General features: G+C 40.9%; 1 protein-coding gene across 1 annotated transcript in view; it reads left to right on the top strand.

The window, feature by feature from the left end:
* Window positions 1–27602, top strand: part of cemip (cell migration inducing hyaluronidase 1) — a 143790-nt gene that overhangs the window by 94236 nt on the left and 21952 nt on the right. The window contains exons 12-14 of the mRNA XM_069526610.1: window positions 5834–6003; window positions 9135–9344; window positions 10667–10872. Of these exons, the coding sequence (XP_069382711.1) occupies window positions 5834–6003; window positions 9135–9344; window positions 10667–10872 (586 nt within the window). The remainder of the gene's footprint in view (window positions 1–5833; window positions 6004–9134; window positions 9345–10666; window positions 10873–27602) is intronic.

Raw genomic sequence — 27602 nt, 5'->3', positions numbered from 1 at the left:
CATTGCCATAGCAGCTGTTTACTTACCAGTCTAGAAGAAATATTGTAATAACGGCTCCAAACTTTCCTCAATATATCCTTCTTTTACTCTTCAAGAGCCTGTCTCCATCGGTGTTTTGTTATTGCTTCTTTACTTCTGCTGAAGTTAGCATGCCGGAGATACCAGAGATAGTAAGTCACTGTAGCTGCAGTGTCAAGCCTCCTCCATTACAGGAATAACTTATGATGTGGAAGAAGCAGAGGGGAGAGTGATAGTGAGTACAGAGACTGAGGACTCATCTGAATAGACAGACAGCAGGTTGTTTTGAAGCTTAAAATAAAGAGGGGATGTTCTTATCTTAAAATAGGTGTGTCAGAGAGTACTGAGGTGCGTTCTACTCTTTCCCAGCTCCTGTGGGATGCCTCAGGCACAACTCAGTTTGTTCTGCAAGGAGGGCAAATGCCTTGTGTGCTTTTCATCCATGAATTTATTAATTTTCTAGCTTAAAATTTGAAAAAATATAGGTCAAGATTAAGCAAATCACAGCATCTCAAATCCACGTATTTCGTTAATCAGTGACTCAAACAGTTGAGTATTTGTCAGTATGTTGCCCAGCTGCATTAGATGCAAGGTTTGATCATTGTGCACAGTTTGATTACAGAAAATTAGATAAAAATGTAAATCATATTATTCAAAATGTTCTTGTATCTGTCACAGTATTCACTTATGTCAATGTTGGGCTAGTCTTAACTAGAGGTCCTTCCATCCATCCATCCATCCATCCCTGATCTATATTGATTAGTCTTTATGGTTTGCGGGAGTATTAGAGCCATCCCCGGCTGACATTGGGCAAGAGACTGGGTACACCCTGGACACATCACCAGTCCCTCACAAGAACAATAGGCTAATTTGTTCCCAAACACAAAATACACACCAATACATGTCATACATGGAACCAAACCACATGAGTCTGTGTTTGAAGAACCGAAAAATACCAGATCTGAATCCTGCTGAGAGACCCAGACCAGATCAACACCAATTTCACAACTGATTGCATGACATACTGTTTTATTTCAGCATAGTGAGTCTTACAAACACTTATCATTTCACTGCTTCCTGACTTATCAGCAATTACAGAGACTATTTACATCAAGACGGACATTTGACCATGTTTCAACATATTTAATCGCTCATAAGTTAAGATTAGACAGCAGTTAATGTTAGCACTAACATTGGTATTTGACACTGTTACATGATACTTTAGGAAATGTTCTTTGATTGTGAAAGATCAGTTCACCTCTGGGACACATGTCTCTAACCCTGGGTTAGGTGGGGTTAGGTTGGGGGGGAAACACAGCACTCTGATTGAGTACTATGAGGGGCATTGCCACATGTAGATGTGGACCCAATAATGTTCTACATGTGCTGCATGCTCAACATTTCATTGTCAAGAGAAACATTTGCAAAATATATTTACTGCATTAAGTATTGTATTTATAAAATGTTTCATGTGCTTATTGTCTCAAGTAGCTCAGTGAGGAGAGGGAGCCACTAACTCTTCCTAGGTTAACCCTTCAATCTCCTATCTATCTGAATGGATTCGAAGAAACAGAGGCAGTGAGATAAATGGGAAAGTATGGCACATTAACACATTCAATATTTTGCAAATATTCATATTAAATCCAGTTGTGACCATGCTATGGAGATGGCAATGTCATCCAGGCAGTTGGCCATGCACACATGCTTCCACCATTAAAGTCTCCCATCAGTTCACAGCTCAGCCTCAGAACGCCAGCTGTGAGTTGGAAGGCACATGTTAGGCCACTCACTGAGGGCGTAGCAAAGACAGAATTCACCAAAAAACATCTTTCATTTTATTTGAAGGTTGTTTTTTTTTATTGAAGTTATTGAGTCGCCCTTACTTAAACAGCACATAGACCACAAACCACTTTGTTACAAAGTGTTTCCACAAGGATAAAAGCAAAAGGTGAGAGATGTTGGACTATAATGAAAAGTGGCCAAGCACACCAACCAAGCAATGGAAATCAGTGACACAGAAAGGCAAGGTGACCTTCAAAACAATCAGGTAAATTGTGTCACTGTTCAGAAGATGGATAAACAAACACTAAGTTAAACATAGTTTACTATAATGGAAGCAGGTAGAACACAGTTAACACGGGCATTCAAGCATTTTGACTTAGAGCTCCATCAAAACAACAGAGGGTTTTCTTAATTTATTTCTATCTTATTTGTTTCCTTATTTGTTTCTCAACATTCTCAATGTTATCAGATGTCTGTTGACATACTCTGACATTAAGACCCTATCTTGCACCCTGGGCAAATTGCACTGACATCACCATGTAGTGCTGCGTCTCTTTGCTTGTTTCAGACCGAGGTATTTATCATTGCCCTGTCCCTCACCCATGTTGGTCAGACAGAACATGTATGTTTCCACTTTGCATTACATTACACAAGGTCTGAGTAGTCATTACAACTTATGGTAAATGGTTTGTATTTATATAGTGCTTGTCTAGTGTTGACCTCTCGAAGCGCTTTAGAGTACATTCACACACACATTCATATAGTGAATCTATGTGCAGTACTTGTTTCTAAGAGGGGCCGTTTGGGTTTCAGAATCTGGGATTGAGCTGCTGATTGGTTGGAGGACGACGACTGCTTTCAGATTAAGATTAAGATTCCTCTTTATGGTCCCACACACAGCATGCAACATGCAAACATGGGGAAATTTGACCTCTGTATGTAACCCATCCGTGTGAACACAGCACACACGGAACACACAGAACACAATCCACACAGTGAACACACACGGAACAGTGGGCAGCCATGAAGGCGCCCGGGGAGCAATTGGGGGGTTCGGTGCCTTGCTCAATGGCACCTCGGCAGTGCCCAGGAGGTGAACTAGCACCTCTCCTCTCCGGCCACCCTCCGGTTCCCAAGCCAAGTCGCTATGGACTGCGCTGCTGCCTCAGACACAGTGCACAAGGGCTTTTTCCATTTTTAAGGTGGTGTTTGTGTGTGTGTGTGTGTGTGTGTGTGTGTGTGTGTGTGTGTGTGTGTGTGGCAGGGGCAGGTTGAGATGACCTAGAAAAGGTCAGTTTATTGAGGCCCATTGACACTGACATACACACACACAGAGCCAATGCCAAGCTAGTATTAACACAGAGGCACTTATATTAGTACTTCAGCCACACATTGAGCAGGGTTCTTCAGGTCAGCCTTGTCAGCCGTCTCCGTTCTTGTGTATGAATCAAAAAAACTCTTTGTCACTTGGAAAAGACTTTGTGCCTGCTGTGGCTAAAAGTCAGCATTAACGTGATGTGACGTGACCTTGCGGTGCTGTCACATCCTGTCACAGATTCATGCACCAAAAGAATTAAAGTGAGCATTTCTTCCACTGTGGATTCAGGAGTCCATCTATTTATTTTCAAAAAGCTGCTGGCATTTGGCTCCTGCCCAGCTGCATCAGAAGATCAGTCCATTAAACCTCCCCCATACCTCCCCCACTCCTCTCTGTTTTCTCTCAGCTCTTTGACGTCACTGGGTCCATGGCCATCCAAAGTGGAAATCCTATTTTGGAGAGCCTGGGGCTGCTCCTCAGAGCTGCTGTCATACTCCTGACTATTATCCTTTTCATTAATTCCTGCCCTTGTGCCACTTTGCTGCACCGTTTTTGTGCTAATACAGTCTACTCCCCAGCCCCTGAGGTAATGCACAAACAGTGAGGGTGTGTTGTTGAGACACAGACAGACAGCCTGCGGCTATTTATCAGTTTAAGTCCAATAAGTAGTGCCTGGGTTTTACATGTTGAACTTTTGACAGTTCTAAATGGCATTATGTGATGATGGGTGTAGAAAATAAATACTGTGGAATGGATCAATGGCCTGGAGCAGTGGTGAAGTATTTAGCGTTATTCTATTTCCATCCTGACATTTAACTAAACTCACAAAATCAGGTTCTGTCTCTCCAGCTCAGTTTTAACATCTTTCACCAGCCCAGAGACGAGCCCTGTCAAAACCTGCAAACCACAATAACAGCTATCACAACTTCTGCAGTTGATACATTACATAGCCCTTAAATATAGCCTCATTAAACCCATATGGGAGGATTTGACATGCAATTCCAACATGAGCGACTACTCTTCTGGTTTCATGCTTTCTATCGTGAAATAGACAAGTGAAGTGAAAATTGTCTGCTATTTTTGTGAAGGGTTACCTATCACTAGTTGTAGAACAGTCCACATTTAAACCGGATTAATTTAGTTAAGGCCAGACTTAGTGAGATATTACATTAGCAGTATGAGCACTACTCATTGTTTCAAAATGATTCCATCTATAAGCTACATGGTTGTTGTTGAATTATTTGCTCTGTGAATGTGATGATGTGTGACTCAACAGTATAATCATCAAAATGAATGTATGTGAACCTCAGCTGTTGAAGTGTTAGGTCTGAGCTGGAATGAAAGTGTCCTGGCTGTGCTGGTGGAAGGAGTAGGAGGAGAAAAGAGGTTATGTGGGTGTCTGAGCTTCTTTCACTCAGATTTCACACTCAAACATTTCTTTGGTTCCATTTCTTTCCCTGGCATCTATTTGTTTTTTTCTGATCAACACAACACATGTGTTGTTCAGAATGTAAATGTGTAGGAGTGAAGGACACGTGGAACTGAGCCGGTTTCTGCAGCATTCTTCCACTTACTGTGTTGTTTTGTTGCCTTTTATGGGCTCCTCTTTGTTCTCCTCTTCTTCAGGAGATACACTACATGCAACAAGTATAATGCTCTAGCTTTTAAACTGGCTAAAAGCTCAATGCTTGAGGGGTGGGAGGTGGGAGGGAGGTTGAGGTTAATATTTGTAAGCTATCTAGATTTCTCAGTATCATAACAGTCAAACAACATGTCCTCCAACCACATCGAAAACATTTCTACCTGTTGTGTGTTGTAGCTGTAGCTGTTGTCATTTGTAGCTTTTGTCTGATCGTATCATTAAGCCAAAATCAAAAAGTGTGTTAAATAGCCATCCCAGCATTAGAGGTCATAATGCCTAAAGGAATATTTCAAACATTACAGGCCTCCAGCTGAGCTTTATATGCAGTGTGTGGTGCAGAGTGGAGTTAGAAACTTTGTGTTCATCCTATTATTATAAAAGATGATTATAATAGAGACAGATAGATCCAAAAATACCAAGGGTACCAGGGTCTGTCATTTGCTACAGGAATAAAAGACAGTGTAGTGCACTGCACCTTTTGTTCTGAGCTTCTAGTAGCAGCAGGATGATGGAGGGAAGTCCAACTCTTTGATGGCAAACAACATGAGCAGCAAGTTCACATTAGTGGAGGTCATAAAAACCACTGTGCAGGTGCATTCACACTGAATCTGTAATCTCTGAAGTTGACATATGGATTGTATTCCATCATTTCTTCTGTATCTGAAGCAACATGCTGCCACCATCACAGCCATCTTCTTAACAGATGGCTGGCATTGGCCTGGACACCAGGTTAGTGGGAACATGTAGCAAGTTTAAAATCAGATGGGGCGGAAGGTGAGGTGGAGAACTACTGAGTTTCTGACTGTTCTGTTGCTCTCGGGTGAACGCTAGCTAATGGTCCGCTCTCAAGTGTTGCATTCATCTGAAACATCTGCTCAGCCACACACACACACACACACACACACACGAACACTATTCTCTGGTGTGAATTGACATCTGTTGAAACTGTGCTCAGTTTGATGAGTGTTGATCCGATCAGCAGTTTTCAACAGATGTCTCTATATTTTTGTTTGTTGTAATCTCTTGTGTGTGTGTGTGTGTGTGCGTGTGTGTGTGCATGTGCGTGTGTGCAGGTAAGGCTCAGTTTATCCACATGGGTGAGGAGGTGGACGGTGTGGATGTGAGGGCAGAAGTTGGCCTGCTGAGTCGTAACATCCTGGTCCGTGGGGAGATGGAGCCTGGCTGCTACGGCAATGAGGCTTGCAAATTCTTCGACTTCGACACTTTTGGTGGTCATTTGAAGGTACACTGTTTCCCTAACCTTTTTATTCACAACAGACAACCAGGTCATTCCCTAAGCAACCAGTTTTTACACGAGGGATCACGAAAAGTAAAGGAGCCACATATTTCAGATCAATCAGCATATTTTTGTGATGCAGATGAGCTTTCTGTAATTCCTGCCCATGTAAACAGCACTTGCAAGATAATCTAACTGCACTCAACTAATCTCAGGGTCCTCTTTCTGTAAAGTTTGACATTTGAGTCAACTTGAGTGTTTAGATGTTATCACAAAAAAATCCATACTGGATGATTCAGCACGTCACAATTCAGCTCCAGTGCCAATGTTTAGTGCCACTGCAGGAAGTAATGTGTCTTTTGGGTAGTGAGGTGGAAGGTAGCAGTGTGGAGGTAGTGGTGGAGGATGATTGCAGGTATTGTGGAGAGCACAAATTTTAATCACACTGACCCTGGATGTTGTCATTGTATGAACTGGATTTTTGCTTAACTGTCCAACCCCAACGTCCTTCTGTGGACATATTGTTGCAGAAGATCATTCCATACACCCTCCTGGTAAAATCTCACCATGCACATATCCATTTCATTACATCTGACACTGCGAGAGGCAGGGCACACCCTGGACAGGTCGCCAGTGAATCACAGGGCTGACACATAGAGACAAACATTCATTCTCACATTCACACCCAGAGGGAATCTAGAGTCACCAGTGATATAAACCAAGAAGAAGAAACCAATAAAAATAAGTCGTATGTCATTGCTTCCAAAACAACACATCAAAGCCTTTTCCATTGTCCTGTGAGCAGGATTCTGTTTTTATTATAAACGACAAGTAGAGCATAAAGTTTTTGTAAGAATAAAATTATATCATATAATGAATTAATTTCCAGTCCCTGTGTATTAAAAGAGATCTATGATGCAAGATATATGTTGTTAAAGCAAACCTATGCAGCTTCAGGCCTATAAAATATATTTTATTTGATTATTAATTAATAATTTATTTTCTACTTAAGCTTCTCTGAAATAAAATACAGTGAATAATGGGCTCATTAAGGAACTCAAACCTTTTCCCAGCAACTGTTGATAAATAAATATAGAAGCAAATCAAGTTTAGAAATCAGTGGATGTGGTCCTAACCTCATCTTTACTCTAGTGTTTGAATTTCCCAGCACTCTACAACTCAAAGGCTTATTGACTCATTGGATACATTTGAAATTAAAGTGCATAATATGACGAGCCCATTTCAAAGAGAACAAACAATGACTTAAAAAATAAAGCAAACACAAGTGTTCTGTGGCTGCTAAGATGTGTGTCAGAATGTTCACCAGCTAACACACGTAAACACTGACATCAGATGACAGTTTGAACCAGTGACAGTGTCCCTTCCCCCCCCACCACCACCCAGAGAACAGCTGCAGCTGAAATGTGGAGAACGGCCCCCTCCTGAAGCCCGCTCCACCCCTCAGAGCATCACTGTAATGTTTTAAGAAGCCCTGCTACTCTGAGCTCAGACACCCACCAAAAGATGAGGGTGTGATGGGAAAAAAGAAATGGTTTCATGACAGGGAATCTGAAAGAGTCTGGAAGAAGTTCAGTTTCTCATGATGTAACTGGTGCATATTAGTTGAAGGAGCAGTTCAAAAGGACAGATCATACTCCAGAGTATAATGAGAAGATCATTTTTATTTAGTTCTATGTGTATCCACTGCAGAGTGGAGGTCTGACTCCAAAGTACGCACAGGGTTAAAAGTAAAAGTCTGTTGATGCTGTATGGATCTGCCTGTCAACAAGATTAAAGAAGAGAGGGTGGAGAGGGACACCGAGAGAAAGGAAAGGACAGATGAGAGACAGAAAGAGAGAGAGAACTGTGGTTGTATTGCTCATGTTTCTCCCCCCATGGCAAGCTATCATATCCTATTATAAATGTCCATAATGGGCTCATGTCACGTATTTCTCATGCATTATTGTGTGAACAGCACCTACCAGCAACACACTCGCAGCGAGGAAAGCCCCCGTGAGATTTCAGTGAAGCCTCATAACCGCTCCCACGCCTGACATTTGTGCTTTCACTGATTATCTTTTACTGTAAAACCTTGTATCTCCATCAGCAGGTCATCAGCTGAGAGGTGCAGCTCGTATTTTTGGAATCGTTTCATAAACGACAGGGTGGTGTTGCATATTATCAAAGGCATTTTCATTTGATCAACAGAAGTTCCAATAAATCACACAGTGGCAGTTAGGGGGTTTTGTCACGATATGGTGCAACAGTGGTTTGAGTTTGTGGAACAAAGCAGCTTTTCATCAGTGAGTCACTCTGCTCTCTAATGTCTTTTATTCCCTGATCAATCTCCCTCCGTCCCTCTTCTTCATTCAGTGATTCTGCCATGTTAACTGCCTCTACGACATCCTTTCATCTCTTCTTTTCCTCTATTCTCTCTCTTTTTCTGTTACATCATTTCTCCGTCCCATGTACCTCTTCTACCGTCTTCCCCTTCCCCTGTCCTTAGTGTCTATTTTTCAACACAGCCTCTGTCCTTCATTTCTCCTCCACAACTCTTAACCTTCCTCTCTACATCTTATTTGTCCATCCTTCCATCCATGCCATTCCACTGTCCTGACTTTTTTTACCTGGTAACTCCAACCTCCATCTGTTCTTCCTCTCATCCTTCCCTTTCATTTCTATTCCATCCCTGTTTCCCTTCATGCCTCTCCCATACCTTCCCTCTTTCATTTTTTCCTTCATCTGTAAACTATCTATCCTATCTTTGCACCTCCCTCCCCACAATGCCTTTAAAAAATTCTCTTTTCATTTCTTCTATCCATCCTTTCACATTTCTGCCGCACAATTACTTTCCTCCATTCCTCCATCCACACATTTCTTGCTCAATCTTCACCCTCCACCGTTCATGTCCTTCTTTTCCCTTGTTCTGTCACTGTCATTCCCCTTTCTTCTTTTGTTTGTATTATTTTGCTTTAAAAAACACCCACTGTTCAGATTCTATGTTTTGTCATTGCATTTCAGAATCCCCATTTGCTTTTCTTTGCTGTGCCTAGTGATTACAGTTGAAGCTGTTCTTGGAGTGATGTGGTGACCTGATCTCCCTGCAGAGGTGACTGAATTATATCTTCTGTTATCAGGTGGAGCGGGGCTTCAAGGCAGTCCATATATCTGGGATGGAGCTGCAGCACATGGGCCAGCAGACAATGGGACATTACCCCGTCCATTTCCATATCAATGGAGATGTGGATGAGAGGGGAGGCTACAACCCCCCCACCTCCGTCAGAGATCTATCCATCCACCACTCTTTCTCTCGCTGCTTAACCATCCATTCCTCCAATGGGCTACTGGTCAGTTAGGACATTTTACTTTTACATTTAGTTTTACTTGATGTATTATAAGTAATTAAGCACTTAAAAAAGACTGAAGGTGTGGGGAAAAAGGATTTGTCTGTCTAAAGGTATCTAAGGTTTGATAGTTCAATATGTGCAAGTGTAAAAACTACAAGTTTTAGTTTTACAAATTGGAGATTGTGTTATGGTGTTCCATGTCTAGGCTGGGCCCTGGCAGCTTTTGTCTGAATGGGTCCCATTTTCCCCAAACATGCGTATTCTCCTCATCTAACTCTTTAATGATCTCCTATACAAAGTGCCTTGAGATAATGTACTGTATGTTATGATTTGGCGCTATGCAGATAAAATTGAATTTGTAAGAAAGCTAATGAGCACACGTCTCAAAGCATCCCGTTGTCCATTCAAACACAAACAGTATATTAAACAGGATATAGAACACAACTTAACTATTTGTAAGATATACTGTATAAACATGAAATAGATGTAATCAAAATTTCACATTAACAGAAATATGTTTAGTGCAACAATTCTGTTCATGCAGTTTGACAGATTATAGAGCTAAGTGACCAATACGTCAAACACCATCACTACAAAAGAAACGGCTAAAGAAAAACAATGAGTACATTTGTGACAAATCCTCCCATATAACTCTTTAAAATCTCACAGTTTGATCCATGTGTTTCAATGGAAGTTAAAGTCATTAGTGTGCGAAGGAAGTCAGCAGGAAGTCAGCCAGCTCAGCCACATAAGCTCTCTAATGTTCATGCTCGATGGGCCCAAAAATGTGAAGGCATAAAAGGCATTTACAGCTAATGCTCTTGTGAATGATTAAGGAACCATATTAGAGAACAGAATTTCCCTCCGCACATTCACATGGAGTCTGTGTCCAGAGACTTTAAGGAGGATGTTGAATCAGAGTCAGTCGTCACAATGTCAGTTTATGTAACATGGAAGATGGTGCTAAGATGTTAAAATGTTAATAATGGTGATAATCATGCATTTAACAGAGGGTGGAGATAACTGTCCTATTTGGTCTGAGGAGAGATGAGAGTTGAACCTCAGCTATGCAGAAAGAGTATGAATGTGTGATAGAAAACGTGCTCTGTATTTATAAGCCCTGTGTGAATGTGTGAATGTGATTTGTACTGTAAAGCGCTATCAGTGGTGAATAAGACTGGAACGACACTTTATAAATACAGTCCATTTACCACTACTCATAGTTGACGTTCACTTCTCTGGTTAGAATGGGGAGGGAAGCCATGCAATGGTGCGTCTGTCAGCCCATGATCAGTGATAATCAATGTCTTTTTCACCCACAGGTAAAGGATGTGGTGGGCTATGACACACTAGGCCACTGTTTCTTCACGGAGGATGGTCCAGAGGAGAGAAACACGTTTGACCACTGTCTGGGTCTGATGGTTCGAGCAGGGACGCTGCTGCCTTCAGACAGAGATAGCAAAATGTGTCGTGACATCACTGACGGAGCGTACCCAGGATATGTGGCCAACCCACGCCAAGACTGCAGGTAAGAACATATGACCTCTGTCCAGTGCTGAAGTTTGATAATGATGCAAAGCACATTAAGAATATTGTCTTTGAGGGAGCAGTGCAGCCATAATAAATGAGTTTCCTCTGATGTAGAGACTGACACAGCACTTCTAACTATTATATGGCTATTAAGATTCCTCTTTATGGTCCCACACACAGCATGCAAACATGGGGAAAGGTGACCTCTGTATTTAACCCATCCATGTGAACGGAGCACACACGGAACACAGTGACCACACACGGCAGCCATGAAGGCGCCCAGGGAGCAATTGGGGGGTTCGGTGCCTTGCTCAAGGGCACCTTGGCAATGCCCAGGAGGTGAACTAGCACCTCTCCAACTTCCGTCCATGCTGGACTTGATCCGGCCACCCTCTGCTTCCCAAGCCAAGTCGCTATGGACTGAGCTACTGCCTCCCTAATATTATATAACTATTTGTTTTCTCACACAGGGTTGTCTTAAGAGACAATACAAAATGTGTCATATACAACAGGGGCAGAACTTTTAACCATTCAGGATTTGTTCATGAACTTCACAGTTATGTAGATCAGGTAGTGAACGGCAGCCTTTTGATATTTGGGGGATGAAAAAAAAGCACCACTCTCCCTGTTACAAGTCATTGTACCATGGAAATGCATAATGCTTTAATCTCAAGCTCCAAATCTCTTAAAGCACCCGAGTGCTGTTACTGCGTCAAAGTGAGTCACTTTCTCTCTGCCACAGCACTTTTCATAGGTTAGAATAATTACATGAAATGCCTCACATCTGTATATTTCCTTCATCTGAAGCTATAAAATGAACAAAGATGTAACTGTGGAACAAGACACATTCACATGCAAACAGAGAGACAGCAATGAAACTTTTAAAGGTGATAGTTCTGTTTGAATCAGAGAGACTGACCAGAAGAGCCAACAAACAAACAATTTTCTCTAATGTCTCAAAGACACAAAAAACAAATAATTAGAAGAGTCAGAAGCTTCTGTGGAAAAGAAAGTCACACTGCCAAAGAGCATAAAGGATAAAACTAATTTGCAGTCGCTAATGATCTTTTCAGTTTGACAGAAACACACAGACACACACACAGACACACTTAAGTTCGACTCTATGGTGCCTTTTTGTTACAGTCCGTCTGTGTTTGTGACGTTTATGATTATGTGAGTATTGCAGCACCTGCAATTACTTCACACCTATTAAATTTGTTGATGGCATTTTCAATTATCCGCCAACATTGTAAAGGTCAGCAAGTGCTCTGTTACGCAACCTGCATTCACACATATCAATGAAATAACAAACAAAGTAAAAACAAAACTTTCAAACTCAAGCATACTATGATTCAAACAACTGGTAATTGTACAAATGTACGACAGCCAATGAACTTGCCAAATATGTTGATTAACATATCCACATTAGGTTAATAGAAAAATTAATTGAATTGCTATTAGGTTTTCTTCACAATGTATCGGAAATTGTAGTTTAATAAAATTTGTATATAAACATAATATCGAGAGTTCCAAAGTAACCTCCCCATGAGTGAGAGATACATACACAGCTCTTTCCACTTAAAGTAATATCTGATGTACTTCATAATAAATATCCTAAATCAGATTATAAAACACTGGCTGAGGCTTTACATACAATATTGATTTTGGCTTGCCATCATCAGATTCACTGTCAAAAGTAGTTCAGGGAATTCCATTTGTAAGTCCATAGTTCCAAACAGGAACAAATATTTAACCTGATATTTTCAGGTGATTTGGAAACATATTGCCTGCAGTGTGCAGGATAAAGCTTGGGCAAGTGATACATATTTACCTCATGTTACATTATTGAAGCTTGTAGTTTTGAAATCTTTGACTTTGAGAGTCAAATGGAATCTTCCCACTTCTACTGCTCTATTTAATTCCAATTAATCATGTCAAGAGCTGGAGGAGTATTGATACCAATAGAGGAGGAATCCTCGAACATCAGCCAATTTCGACCTATCAGTCCCCTCAATGTAGAAGGCTAGCTCTTCTTTCGCATCATAGCCCAAAGGCTGGTGGATACAACGGTCCAAAAAGCTGGAATTCCAGGGTTCTCTGGATGTTTAGAACACATTAGCATGATCTGGCACCAAATCCAATCAACTAAGAGTGAGAAGAGAGATCTACATGTCATCTTCATTGATCTCACTAATGCATTTGGATCAGTACCACATAGTGTACTCTGGGCTGCTTTCAAATTCTTCTAAGTATCAGAGTCCATAACAAATTTGAATAAAGCCTTCTTCGAAGATCTGCAATTCTGCTTCACCACACCAGATTTTACCACCATATGCAGCGCCTCCATGAAGCCCATCATGGATGGCTGCGCTATGGCGATGGAGGTTATTATTAGAGCTTCAGAAAGGGTGGTAGATGGCGATAGACAAAACTTGGGGTCTGATTAACATCAATCAGGGCCTACATGGACAACATGACAACCCTGACCACAACAGCACCATGCACCAGACGGTTGCTAGGGAAACTTGCAGACAACATTACATGGGCCAGAATGAGGATCAATCCATCAAAATCAAGAAGCATCTCAAATGAGCAAAGTTAAGATATCAGACTGTAGGTTCTACATAAATGGAGAACCCCTTCCAACAGTGTCTGAGAAACCAATAAAAAGCCTTGGACGATGCTATGATGCAAGCCTCAAAGACTGCGAGCAGGTCCAGCAACTGAAGCAGGATGTCAACAGAGGTCTTAAGAACATCTACCAGTCCATACTTCCTGGCAAACTAAATCTCTGGTGCTTACAGTTTGGCCTTTCCCCCAACTAATGTGATCACTTACAGTAGTTGACTTTCTCCTCACAAAAGTTAAGAACATGGAGAGATCAATTCCAATGTGAGAAAGTTGTCAGGCGTCCAAAGATGTCTGAGCAACATTGGCCTATATGGACACGGCATTCTCGAGCTACCTATCTCAAAGTTTCATTGTGAGTTTAATCCACCAAAACAAGGCTGGAGATGACCCTCTCAGAGTCCAAAGACAAATCTATACAGGCTGTTGGACCATAACTGACAACAGGATGGAAATGGACACCAAAAGATGCAGCTCAACAAGCAAAAGCAACACTCAAGCATGCTGACTTGTGGGCCACGCTCAACAGGGAATAGGAGGTTTGGGCCTAGGTCAGAGTAGACCCCTTAGGAACAAAGCAATAATTATTTTATAGCAGAGAAAATTGGTAGTCCTGGAAATCCAGCGTCAGGGAGAGGCAATCAGATGTGCGAAGGCTGTCACTCAAGCCAGACAGGATAAAAACAGTGGATAAAATGAGAAAACATAGAGGATAGAAAGATCAGCTGAAAGGACCTGTGGGGAATGGAAGCAAGCAGGATTAGCTTCCTGCTTAGAGCACCATACAACATCCTTCCATCACCAAAAATCCTACAGCAGTATGAAGATCCATCCTGCCCACTAAGCTCAACCCCAGCTACCCTCAGGCACATCCATTTAAAAAGACATAGAGGTAAAGATGTCTGATCTACTGGCCACATGGCTTTCATAGTACTGCCATACAAGCCAGTAGTCAGATTTACCTGGTAGTTGGTCATTTAAGAAGACCTTCAACGTACAAGGGAAAGTCATCATGCTGTCCTAAATTCTAAAATCAAAAAATGAACTTTTACACGGCTGTTTACATGATTAATATACTTGGTTCATATATAGCTTTTTTCATATACTTTCGTGAGCAACTTCACATCGTACACAAATTGCAGAACTACAGGAAACAGTTTAAATTAATTCTTAAGATCCTGCCAGCTGGATGGAGTTTTCCTGCTCTCCCTGTAAATGTGTGGTTTTCCTCTGAGCGTAGTACAAAAACAGGCTCAGGCTCCCCCTCAACCTGAGCTGTTTATGGAAGACCCCACCCCCATGTCCCAGCCATAACCTATTACATGCTACCAGAGAGGCTGCTGGAAAATTGAAACTTTTTCAATTTGCAGTCACCAGAAAAGATACACACACACACACACACACAAACAACAACGGCACCCTGAATTCTGAGTACAGCTCCAGATGTCTTGCTTTTAGCTTCTTACATAAGTTACAAGTGGTTGCCTTATTTAGTTGTAGAAATGCTCTGAGACACTGTTTGCATACTGTTGCAGTCGACCTGCTGCTGCACCTGGACTTGCCACCATGTGTTGTGATTGTTACTGTCTGCCTTCATTTGTCTTCCCTTTGCATTTCACATCAGACTGAAACACAGGGTTTGTATGCTGCCCTCTTCAGTTTTTATCTCTCCCCTAACTCTATCCATAGGTATAGTTATGTACATATATGTTTTTTGACTAACTTGTCATTCATGTCTTTATTTTAGCCTGTTTTGTGATCTGAAATCAATCAGAGCCACCTCATGAGATGAGTCAGACAGATCCTGACTCATCTCCCTTAGCAGTGATGTTTTTTTTATGTGAGATTTAAAAACGACGGAGGATAAGCCCACACTATGTTTGCTATGAATAATGTCTGTCTTCCTTGGACGACTGCAGTAATATGAGTTCTCAGGCTGAGTCTGCATCCAGCCTTTACATCTGTCAGTGTGTAGAGACTCTCTAAGCCATTTGTTGATTAAAGTTTGCTTAGCTCAAGTCTGTAAGCCATGAGTGACTATGCAGATATGGCAGGGTGAGCTTCAGGATTTGACGTCAGCACAATCCTTCCTCATGTCTAACAGCATAGGTGGTACACACCTACTCTAAGATTGTTGTTACTTAATGTGAACACAGTAACAAAGGACAACATAAGAGGACTAAAATCTTCCAATTGCTACAATAGCAGACAGAATAAGTCACTTTGTATTCTACATAGTCCCTCCAGATGAGGAGCTTTAATTTTAAAGACTAGGGCCCAAAAGGTCTAGCACCATGTTAACTAGAAAACTGCAGTCTCAGCCGGGGTTGTCAAGCTCCAACATGCTCCCAATGCACAGTTTGAAAAGAGACACAATACTAAGCCATCTGGTGGGATAAAATTCAAATGCCAGGCTGATGAAGTTGCATTTCTCACAACAGAATGAACCAGGATGGATCACCAAGATGCTTTCTGTAGCAGTAGACTGGTGCTGTTTGCTTTCTCAACTCAGCTTTGACGCAATGTCAGATTTTGAATCAATCAATCAAACCTGTCCCAATTCCCCTGCCTTGGCCCCACCCCTAGATATGAAGTGCCCTCCGAACGAAGCCACAAGGGGGAGGGCTGGAAAAGCTCCGATAGGAATTGGGACACCACTCGTTATGACAAGGCTTAAGGTCCAGTGACAAACAATATCAACTAACATTATCATATTAACAACCATTATTAACCAACATTATAATAATCTATTAGTGACAACTGCAGGACAGACAGGACAGATTGATCTATTGATCAATACACAATCAAGTCAGCGTGTTTACATTACATTATTTCAATGTAATGTTAGTCCTGTCCATAGAAACGTCTGCTCCACACTTAAAATGTTACAACATGAGCGGGGACCATTCAAGATTCATATATAGAACAAGGAGGTAACAAGCATTACTCGTTACTTTCACTCAGACTGTGTGCATGCTTGTTTTGAGGGTGTGAATTTTCCTGAAACGCTTGTCACAGCGATTCAATTACGTCTGCTACTGAATTAAAATAAGATATTCCACTGGATCCAAAAATGTTTTCATGTTCATTTGAAAGGTAATGTGGAGTTTCTGAAATGTGTTTGCTGATTTTGATTGAGTGTAAACAGGTCACCAGTGACCAGATGGGTTTTTAGAGTTTAACAAAGGACAACACTGAACTCTAACTTATGAAGCTGAATCAATCCCCACTGGAAACTAGAAACGGATTAACAAACAGATGGTCTCATACCCTGACCATGCTTAGGATACTGGTTTGTCTTTTGTAGCTGCTCGCCTTCAATCCACAGCAGGAAGCCACGAGCCCTGTTGTTACTAGTCCCCAGGGTAACTTTGAAAAGCTTCGGTAGCTTAAGTGTCTCCTACTCTGCCTCCCATTACAAGACACTTATTTTTTCTTTGATTGCACTAAGCTAGTAACTTTCTCTAGAATGTCAAGCAGTCATGTGGGCCACTCCACTGTGAACCGCTATAGGATTTTGCAATTTTTATCATTTTTATAAAATAATATAATTTTTAGATGATAGCAGAGGCAATCTCAATCAATGGTGGCAGCTTTTCTACACTATCACTTTCGCCCATAAATGTGACTGTCACTGTAAATGGTTGTTTATATGACACTGGAACGGAAGGATGAATAGATATTGATGCAAATTGCCCAACCTTAAACTTTTAAGAAAATGCAACTGTCTGCCTACAAACATACATTAAAATAGTTTTTTTTCTCGCTATTATCATTCCTCTTATTCATTCTGGCCATATATCATATATAAGAGCAGTCTTTGTAGTATAAAGTTCCTCCTTTGTGTTTTCTTGGACGGTTTTCCTTGCTGAGTTGCCATGGTGGGAGAGGAGCAGAAAACTAATTTTCCTCACTAAATTCTATGACTTGCTTGACCAACTTGACCCTCTCAGACTATTGAAGCCTGCTATTAGTTTTTTTGCTGGAGTTTAGAATGAGGCTGTACACGGATTGTGGCCTTTTTCCCCTTCAATCACTTAATTTTGAAAGTGAAACAAAACAAAAAATCAAATCCAACTAACTCGCATTTTAATAATAACGTTTCCTAAAGGCAAATGTATTTATGCAGTCCATATTTAGAGACAAGGCAAAGGCTAGGGAGTAATTAAAATAATTTATTAAAAACATTCAAAACACATAAAAAAGCAAACAACACAAGGCAATTTTCAGTGCTCTACAGTGATAGTCATAACATACACTATCCCGAGGCACTTAGCTAGTGACATGTAGGAAAATGAATCAGACAATATGCAGACAATAAGGCTCTATTTCAAATGAGATGTTGATTATGAATAAAAGAGTCTTGAGAATGGACCCTGGAAGACCTCTACATGTAATTGGTCTTTGCTCATATCATTCAATATCATCCCTGTCTTGGAAATATGATTGAAGCAATTAAACACAGCGCTAGAAAGACCAACCCTTTGACAGTATCTTATGACAGAAAACCCTTTTGAGTTTTTATGACAACTGAAGTCTACCACAGGTTCTCTGTCAAGTTTGGAAGGGGAGGGTGAGGTGAGGGGTATTCAACTGCAACCTGACACTTCACCACTAGATGTCACAAAATTCTACACACTGTAGTCTCAGTTCTGAATTATATATTTGCTTGACTTTTTCATCGGTAGGGATTTTGTGGGTGTAAAAGCCTGGGTAAATAATGTTTAGGTGTTATAGTTATATCTTTCTGTTACCTTTGTTCTGATGCTGCTGCTGCTACGAGCTGGCATTGCCTTTTCAAAGAAGAAAAACACCAGCCACCACAACATCACAAATGTGTAGACATTTGAAAATAATTAGGACTGAAATATGTTGCTTATTATGTGTTAAGTCCTTCACATGAAGGAAACGGCTAAAGTTATACAGGACGTATAAGAGTTATTTTGCACAAGTACCATCATTGGGATTATTAACAGAATATTAAATTTACTTTAACGGAAAATTATTGCTAGTATTGCTTGACCGGAGGATCTAAACTAAAACACAACATTAAAACATTTCCATATGACCACTGTTGTGTGTTTGTTATTAAATAAAGTGGCGATCCCACCCCATTTTCCCAGTACTCCACAGCTTCACTAAAAGAGTTTAGGGGAACTGCAGCACTGCTGGATTACATTAACCAACTTCCAAAAACATTAAATAAAGGTTTTGTTAATATAGAAAAACATTAATTAACATTGGCTTTCCAACCAGGGTCCTGATACTCAGTAAAGCTGAGTGTCCCAAAGGCATTGTTGTTCTCAATAGGGTCAGGAGGCTACAACAAAGTCACCAGTTTGGGGCTCCAAAGCCACTTTTCTTTCCGTTTTATGTCCCTGAATGTGAAGTTCAGCTGGTTCTGGACCAGTTGCGTGGGAAGCAGCAAATGAGTTTGAATACGTTTTTCCTCATCTTGTATTCGGTATAGTTAAGGAATTCTTCAAGCTCTGTGATTTTTTTACTGAGCATGGCACAGCTGGTGCGTTCAGTTGAGCAGGAAGGGAGGGGAGGTATCTTTTTCTCAGGCAACCGTCTGTGGCAGGGATCTGAAACTTTCCTGTGTCCTGAGGGTAAACTTTTCCGTTCTCCTATGTTTTTGTCAGTGCTAGTGCTGGTAATAGCTCTCCTTGGAAGAATGTTTAAGAGTAGTCAGGAAATTAGAAAATGTAAGAAAAAAAGAACAAAGCACACGGAGAGCAGAGGAAAACACATCTGGAGAGTAACAAGGTCACTCACACACATTATAATCATACAGAACCAGTTAGGAATACAATATAAATGAAGGAGAAACCGTAGTTGTTTTAGCATCAGGTGTGAGAGAGAGCAACGTGCACCCCACAGCCTCAACAGTCAGACTCAATGTAATCAAGTCAATAATCATCCAATGTTCTTCGGTGGTCTGTTGAATTCCGGTGTGTGTCTTAGCTTCGAGCAAATGTGCCTGCTCTGTGCTGTAGTGCCTTGTCTCCAATGTGTGTGTGTATATCCACCCACTTGAAGACACACATCACACTTACCAGTGGGTAGCCTGTTCCCCCCTTGCAAATTACATTTTGAGCATAAAGATGCAGCTCAGCATATAAAGCAGTTTAATCCAGGTCACATGACGTTTTATCTCACCTAACTGCCTGTGCCTTCAGCTGCAGAGCATAAAGGCCAAGGTTAGGGGTGCAGAATGGCACTGGCTTTCCCTGATATGGAGTCATCCACCTGCTCTGCAGCATGAGAGTACTGGAAGGATTTTGCTTGTTTTCCTCTCCTCTTTCCTCTCCTAATTTATGCATTTATAACAGCCTGGTAATACACAATACACTATACTTCTAATGAGGCTTTTTGTCCAATTTGTCTGGATCATTGTATTCTGTAATGATTTGGAAATCCCAATGTATTTGTTACTGTCATTCAAAAATTCCCATTTAATCAAACTTGATTGCACTAACATCATTCCCCATTGTACGATTTTCGATGATTAATTTCCAGTCAGCTTTTCACGCTCCCTTGTGGCCTCTTCTGTCTCCTCTACCATCACTTTTAAGCTGTGTGTGTGTGTGTGGTTGTGTGTTAAATGCTCAGAACAACACATTGTAGTCAGATTTGCCAGAGGCAGGAGACATGTGGGCTGAGGAGGATGAGAGCTGTCATTTAAACTGAGCCAGATGAATGTTCTGGGTCTAAATGCTTTGTTAATTTAAAGTGTGTGTGTGTGTGTGTGTGTGTGTGTGTGTGTGTGTGTGTGTGTGTGTGTGTGTGTGTGTGTGTGTGTGTGTGTGTGTGTGTGAGGACCAGTTTAAGCCTTTAACCCACAGAGTCAGGACATTTTTGTCAAAGTAAGGACATTTTGGCCAGTCCTCACTGTGATCCCCTTTAATGGACTGTTTGGGGGTCAAGACTTGGTTTTAGGGTTGAATTAGGTTTAGGTTAGGTTAAGGGTTAGGCATTTACTTTGGATGGTTAGGGTTAGGGTAAAGGGCTGGGGAAGGCATAATGCCAATGAGTGTCCTCACTAAGATAGTTGTACATGTTTGTGTGTGTGTGTGTGTGTCTGTCTGTCTGTCTGTAGGTGTATGTCCTTTAAGAGCAGGTATTTGCAAATAATCCTTCAAAGCCACGTCCGTCAGAGGACAGGCCAGATATGGCATTTGGTTGTGTTTTCAAGCATAATTTCCTATCTCCATTAACACATGTGCTTACACACACACAGACACACACTGTTCACTTTTTTTACATGTCCCAGTAGCACTACCACACCAACTTACCAGATAGAACCAAACAGCAGAACATGTTTCATTTATTCATTGTACCACCTGCAGTCTGAGTATCACAATAAAACTAAATCTGGCCCCTCACTTGAAGATAAATGAGTAGATGCTGGGTCCAATTTGTTCCTGCTGACAATCATGGGGGCATCCCTAATTTGCTGCTGATCTGAACAAATGATCCACCTAAATGATCCTGATGTACGAGGGGTCTACAGTTATAATCTCAGTTACCGAAAACTGAATTAACTACTGAATTGACTACTGGATTTTCCTGATTTTCAAATAATAATATATATATATAATATTAAATATGTAATAAATATGTTTGATATATAAGACTGTAAATGGTAAATGGTTTGTATTTATTTTGCGCTTTTTGAAGACCACTCAAAGCACTTTACAGTACAGTTTGCCATTAACCCACACACACATTCATACAGTGCATCTATTAGCAGCAACTTGTAGTGTGAGGGCAACAGAAATAGAATATTGAGCAGAAATCTGCTATAGCCAATGAGAACGAGGTGACAAGAATTGCACAGTTTTTTAGCTCAGCATGGCCAGATCTTTGCTAATGGGTCTCTGGATGCAATTGAATAGATCTACAACCAATGCAGAGCAACAGAAAAATGTCTGGAAGCATTATGAAGCAAGTTTGAAAATATAACCATCCAGTTTGTTTAATACTGTCTCAGTGAAGTGTTCAACACACCTCACCAGCTGAGGCAATCATGGAAAACACCTCAGTGGTGAACAAACATGAGATAATAGTTTGGTGGATGAAGATCAGAGCGTGTAAAACAGCAACCGAGCTGAAGACAATGGTTCACAATTTTTGTTTTGCTCTGAAGTTATATTTGAGTTTCTGAGAGATTGAATCACCATTCTGAAATACTTTGGTAAAATCGCCAAGAGGGTTTTCCTGCATCTGACTCATACCGAGTGTGTGTTATTATGATTGTCGGGGACAACAGATATAACAACAGATGTTCTCTACTGTACACCAAACTGAAAAAGTAAATGAGTGTGTGTGCACTTGTGCTTGTGGTGTATTTGTGTAAGGTTATTAAAACTAGCTCGCCTTTGATATGGGGAGTGATAGAACAGCATTGAATTTAATTTAAACAAGCACGTAAGTTATTAATAACTTTAATTTAATAACTTTAGTATCCATTCTCATCTTCCTAAACCAACTTGTATCTGGCTGCTGTCTCCCTCTGGGTTGTTTTGATTGGTGAAGTCGAGTCCGGCCAAATGCCTCTGTGAATATGAGCCAAACTGGATGAGTCTTTCAAATTAAGTTTTGTAAAGCACTCTTATTTGCCTTGTATCAACATTTTAGGATGCTGAAAAAGATTCTGCCTTTGAAAAGAGTTTGAGGACAGGACACTGTTACTTGACAAAACATTAGCACTGAACTGTTTCATGAAACCCCAGATGTACAATAGTCTTAGCCAAGTAATCACATTCTGTTTGTCCAGACTAAACATGTGAATAGTTGGTGCAGTCATTCATGTCCAAACAAGGTGAATCCAGTGATTTTAGTGACACACCCATTACCAACATTAGGCTATAAATGCCAACAGCAGGTTAAATTGTTCACATAGTCATTGATTCACATGTACATCTACTGGGTGGATTAGCCCCAAACCATAGACATTCACAACTCACAATGTCCTCATGACTTGAGTGGCCCTCTGATGTCTCCTCTAGCACCACGTGGTGTCATTTAACATCTCCTGATAAGTAGCCACTTAAGGATATCGCAATCATTAAATCCAGGCATTATAACCAGTTTATTCATCATACATGCATCCCATTGTATGTCCCACAGTAGTGCTATATTACTCACTACAAAAGGTTTGATAAAAATCCTATATAGTGTGTCTCCTTGTCTGAAATACAGAAAATAAAAGTAGAAAGACAAGCAGATCATGATTAGAAGGTTCATACGTGTGTGTAGAGCCAAATTAAATTTCCACAATACAATGGAGCAAAAAGCTCATGGCAGTTAACCTGGTCTGAGCAGGTGGGCAGCGGACCACACAAAATGCATTAATTCTTAGCATCGGGGCTTGCTGTGAGCTGCTGGATTTACATCTTTCTATTGCACCTTTCCTCCCAACGGAGTGCTCCAAGATACCAAACTAGCAAAGTCAAGGAAATAACCTCAGTGGGGTTGCAGGGTTAGACTAACTGTGTCCATTGTTAATGAAAATCTGTATACAACTATTGAATGGTTCAGACTGGGGCTTGTGGCTATGGTTTAAAGAAAGCACATCTTTTTTTTGCACTTGGTTATGCAGTTTACCTTCACATTTCCACAACACGTACAACAACAGCCGCAGCAGCAGCAAAGTGAGGAAGGGTTTAGTAGAGAGGCAAACAAAGATCCAGAGAGAGAAGGGAGAATAGAGGGGGAAATGTGGAGATGGGGGAGGTTTAAGGTGTAGTGCAGCCATGTGCTAAGCTGCTGTGGTGCTAAGCTGCGTAACTGACAGTTCTATTCATATTTATATTCATCTTCATTACTTTAAGCAGCTTTTTCTCTCATACTTTGAACTGTTAATGATTTTCTTATTATGCCGCATGTGTGGAAGGTATTTTCTAAATGCACACAAAAAGACACCCAGACAAATTTTCCACATTTATGATGTATCCATCAAAATAGTGTGTCTGTGTTTTATTTAGAAATCAAAGAGGGAGACGTAGAAATGTACAAAAAAAAATCTAAAAGCGAAAGGACTGATGATAAGTACAATATAAGGAAGTTATAATGCTCTTTGCTTTTTTAAACAATGTTTACTGTTAGCTGTTCGGTTGAGTTGAGTTGAAGTGTGATACTCAAGCTTTGGACATTTGACCCCCCCGCCAGCACCATTACCTCTTTGAAAAAGAGTGCATCATTAAAGCACACTGTTAGTAAATAGGTTAGTAAGTGACTGTGGTCACTGTGACGCAATTGGATGCCGGCCATGAATTGAGACACATAAAGATTCAGTAATAAGTAATTTAGTTGTTATTGTACAGTGTTTGAAAGTTGAGTCATGTCTGGCATCATCACAAACATCAGTGAACCAGCACAGACCTTATATAGTCTTTAAGGACCCCCAGCTGTCTGTGAGCAGCAGAGAGGGTCATCATCATATAAGTACCTGTTTTCACAGTAACACTGCTGATGAATACTTGTGATGCAGATGAAAACCTTTTCTGTCCTCATGAATACGATATCAGAGACAGGAGATGAATTGTGGACCATCATGGCGTCTGCTGCTGCCAGAATACTATCTGACTTGTGGAGGTCAGCATATTTGGGGTGCGGTTTAGTTGAGTTTGCCAGCGAAACCAGGCAGAACATCAAGGCTTTGGCTCAGGCTGCTGCTCAGGAGAGCCCAGCCGCTTCTCCGCTGGAAACAACAGCCTTCGGCTGTCAGTGTGCTCCTTCTGGACTGTGTCTAGTTGAGGTGATAAAGGAGCCAGAGTTTGAACTTTCCTCTCTCTCCTCCACACTCTTATTTCATTCATACACTTATTTCTGTCACTTTTTATGAGTGAAACACAATGAATGTCCTTCCACCATTATCCCCGTGTTTAAACAGAGTCAAGTATCCTCAGTCTCCATGGCAGCTGGCATTTCACTCAGTAAAACTGTAAACACCTTTGATTTCCATTGTGGTCAAGCAACATATCATATGATCTCCTCTGTTTGAGCATAATGTGACCCTCTGCATTTAGTAAGAAAGTAGTGTGATGTCGGCATTGTGGAATATGTAAATGTTTCAAAGGTGTGAGCTCCATCCACCTCCACTGAACTTGGGTGGAGGCAGATGTTTAACAACCTGGGTAAATAAAACCACAGCTGTCTGCACTGAGAGAGATAACATCACCAGCTGTTCACCAAAGGCTGTTATGTCATTTTGGGTGAACTAACCCCTTAGAAGTCCAGCAGTCAGTTCGTTTTTGAAGCTCAGGACTGTGGTTTATCTTAGTTTGAACCAACTTTTCTCGGCGAAGCAAAAGATATTCTAACATGGCAAAGTAAAGCTGTCATCATTATAACTCAGAATATTGGCTCTTGATGGAAACTCAATTAGCTGAAGAAATGTAGTTTCCCGCCCTCGAGCCAATTCCATGTTTCAAAGCCTGAGATCGCAGCAGTCAGAGTGCAGAGAGTTCCTCGTTGGTGGCTGGAAGCTAAACAGCGTGTCGAAATGATTTCAGTGTGTGACCTTAAGTCTGTGTCACACTGCGGAAGTTTCTGTCCCACATCAAGGAGCCTGAGTTGAACCAGAAATTAGGGTTGTAATCCAAGTATCAGTCAGCCTCAACTGATACCTGGATTACAACCATAATTTCTTTCTCATCAACACTGAGCTGCTACTTGCAGGGGCTGATGGGAAGACGACCATATATCCTTGTTAAGGCTGCCTAATTGACAGGAGAGGTTTACATATAGGTCAAAATGATGGCAATGAGGGTTTAAATGAATATGGGTTTGATCTTTGATATTAGGGATCTGCTATCCACTTGTGTTTTTGTCTCAACAAGAAATACATCGCAGTTACACTATATACAAGGCATGAAAGCCTTTTTTCTGTATCTTACCTCTATAATATCGGAACACAAAGGTTTTGTCCGGTGAAATGGGAAAGAAAAGTGGCACCAAGAAAACGTTGTTTTGTCTTGCAATATGCAATTCAAGTTGTTTCTGTTGAGATTTGCAAAACATGAGAGAAGGGGAGTTTATAAAAATACCCTCAGCAGGTGATTCAGCACAGCAGACTGAACGTTTTTGTTGGTCGGACATAACGGGGAGATAGAGAGAGTGAGAGAGAGAGAGAGATTCTTTTGTTGATTTTTACAAAAACACTTAATTTACATATTTTCATTTTTACAAGTTTTTAAAATAAAGTGCTCATGTAATTAGAATAAATAAAAAATACATCAGTCAGTTAAAAAGTGTGGAAAAGACAGCTGATCATCATTTACGGTGCAGACAATGTTTTTAAAAGACTCGAGATCAGAGACATGTTTATAAAAATTGAACTCGAGTCTGAGTCTTGCTCTGAGGTTTGTCACCCACACCGCCATTGCTTCCTGCCCTTCCCTGTTTTCCACCCTGTGTTTTCGGCTAATATAAATTGCCAGTTTGGCTTCACCTGAGAGGTAGTTTAGGAGCTGCCACTTCACTTGATTAAATTTGTTGTAGCCAGCTGCCATGATAAAAACCTTCTCAGTAAAAATGACGTTAAAAAGACTAAAAACCGTGGTTAAAAGAGAGAAGAGACTTGTGAGTCTCTTGCATTCTGTAAAAACGTGATAGACAGTCTCACGCAGATCGCAAAATTATTAAGAACAGAAATAAAAGCGTTGGAAGCAATGGCACCGTGTAAATTTCTCCACTGGAGGTCGCCGGTCCGGTTTTTTAGGTGAGGTTTATATAAAATCCGCCACTGTGGGCTGGGTCCATTTTCACCCCACCCCATTCCGACCTGTTGTTAACATGTTTCTCAAGAGATCTGATCACAAGTGAACATCTACAGCTGTCATTAGAATGTTGTCTCCTGTGACCACTTGTGATTAGATCTCACTTCATCAGCCGCATGATTTGATCGTGGGCAGCTGCGGATGAGGGGAGGTGTGGTCGTCCTCCAACCAGAAGGTTGGCAGTTCAATCCCCAGTCTGCATGCTGCAGTGTCCTTGGGCAAGATGCTGAACGGTGAATTGCCCCTCATAGAGTACTATACTCACAGAACAAAAAGTGCAGCTAATAGAAGCCCTGTATGAATGTGTGTGTGAATGGGTGAATGGCAAAACAATACTGCAAAGTGCTTTGAGTGATTATCAAGACTAGAAAAGCTCTGTATAAATACAAATCATTACTTCACCAGGGCAAATAATCACGTAAGTCATTTCTTCAAATGATGTTTTGAACCAGTTTGACAGATGTGTCAGTTATTGATGTGTCTGAGTGTGTGATAGCGTGAGAGGGAAAGGGAGAGGGAGAGAAAGGAGCCAGAAGAGGTTTATCCAATTAATGGGCTGAGTGCAGCCTTACAAAATAAGATTCTACTCATTTGAAATAGTACAATAAATCAATATGTGGTGGTCAGTGTTGATATTGTGGTTGCGGCCCCAAAATATTTTAAGTATTTGAAACACTCAGAAGTGTTAAAATACTTTTGGTTCATTATGAAACAGTGGTTCTTCATATGTGGCCCAGGACACATTTTTGTTCACACAGCGAAAAGAATGTGGCCACACTTCCCAATGTGTTCACATAACAAATGTGTCCTCAATGTATTTTGGGTGCATTCATTCCTTATCTTTTAAGTTTTTATGACAACTGAAGGCTACCACAGGTTCTCTTTCATGTTTGGAAGGAGAGGGGGAGGTGAGGGGTATTCAGCTGCAATGTGCAACTTCACCACTAGATGTTGCTAAATTCTACACACTGAACCTTTAACTTAGAGCTGTCCACCTGTGATGGGATCAGTAAGTGTGAATATAATAGCAGTTGTAAGCAGAGCTCTCTGCTCAGCACCAACACTGAGGAAAACCACCAGTCCCACAGCACAACCGCAAATATGTATTGCGACATCTTTTGTAATTGAGCTGCTGATGTTTTTCAGTGATACACCCTTTAGACTTCTTTAAGGCAATGGCCACTTACTAGGCTTTTTCAGAATGTTCAACTGAATGGTCTTCATCAAAAAAATTACATTTAAAATGGTTGTCATGGAGAGACACAATAATGGAAAAAAATTGCTTCATGACCACTGAGCCAGTCGCTCCATT

This window comes from Paralichthys olivaceus, chromosome 1 (assembly GCF_024713975.1).
Source record: "Paralichthys olivaceus isolate ysfri-2021 chromosome 1, ASM2471397v2, whole genome shotgun sequence".
In the NCBI taxonomy this organism is placed as follows: Eukaryota; Metazoa; Chordata; class Actinopteri; order Pleuronectiformes; family Paralichthyidae; genus Paralichthys; species Paralichthys olivaceus.
Note: the sequence above shows the minus strand (reverse complement) of the source record. Positions and strands in the feature narration are given on the sequence as shown.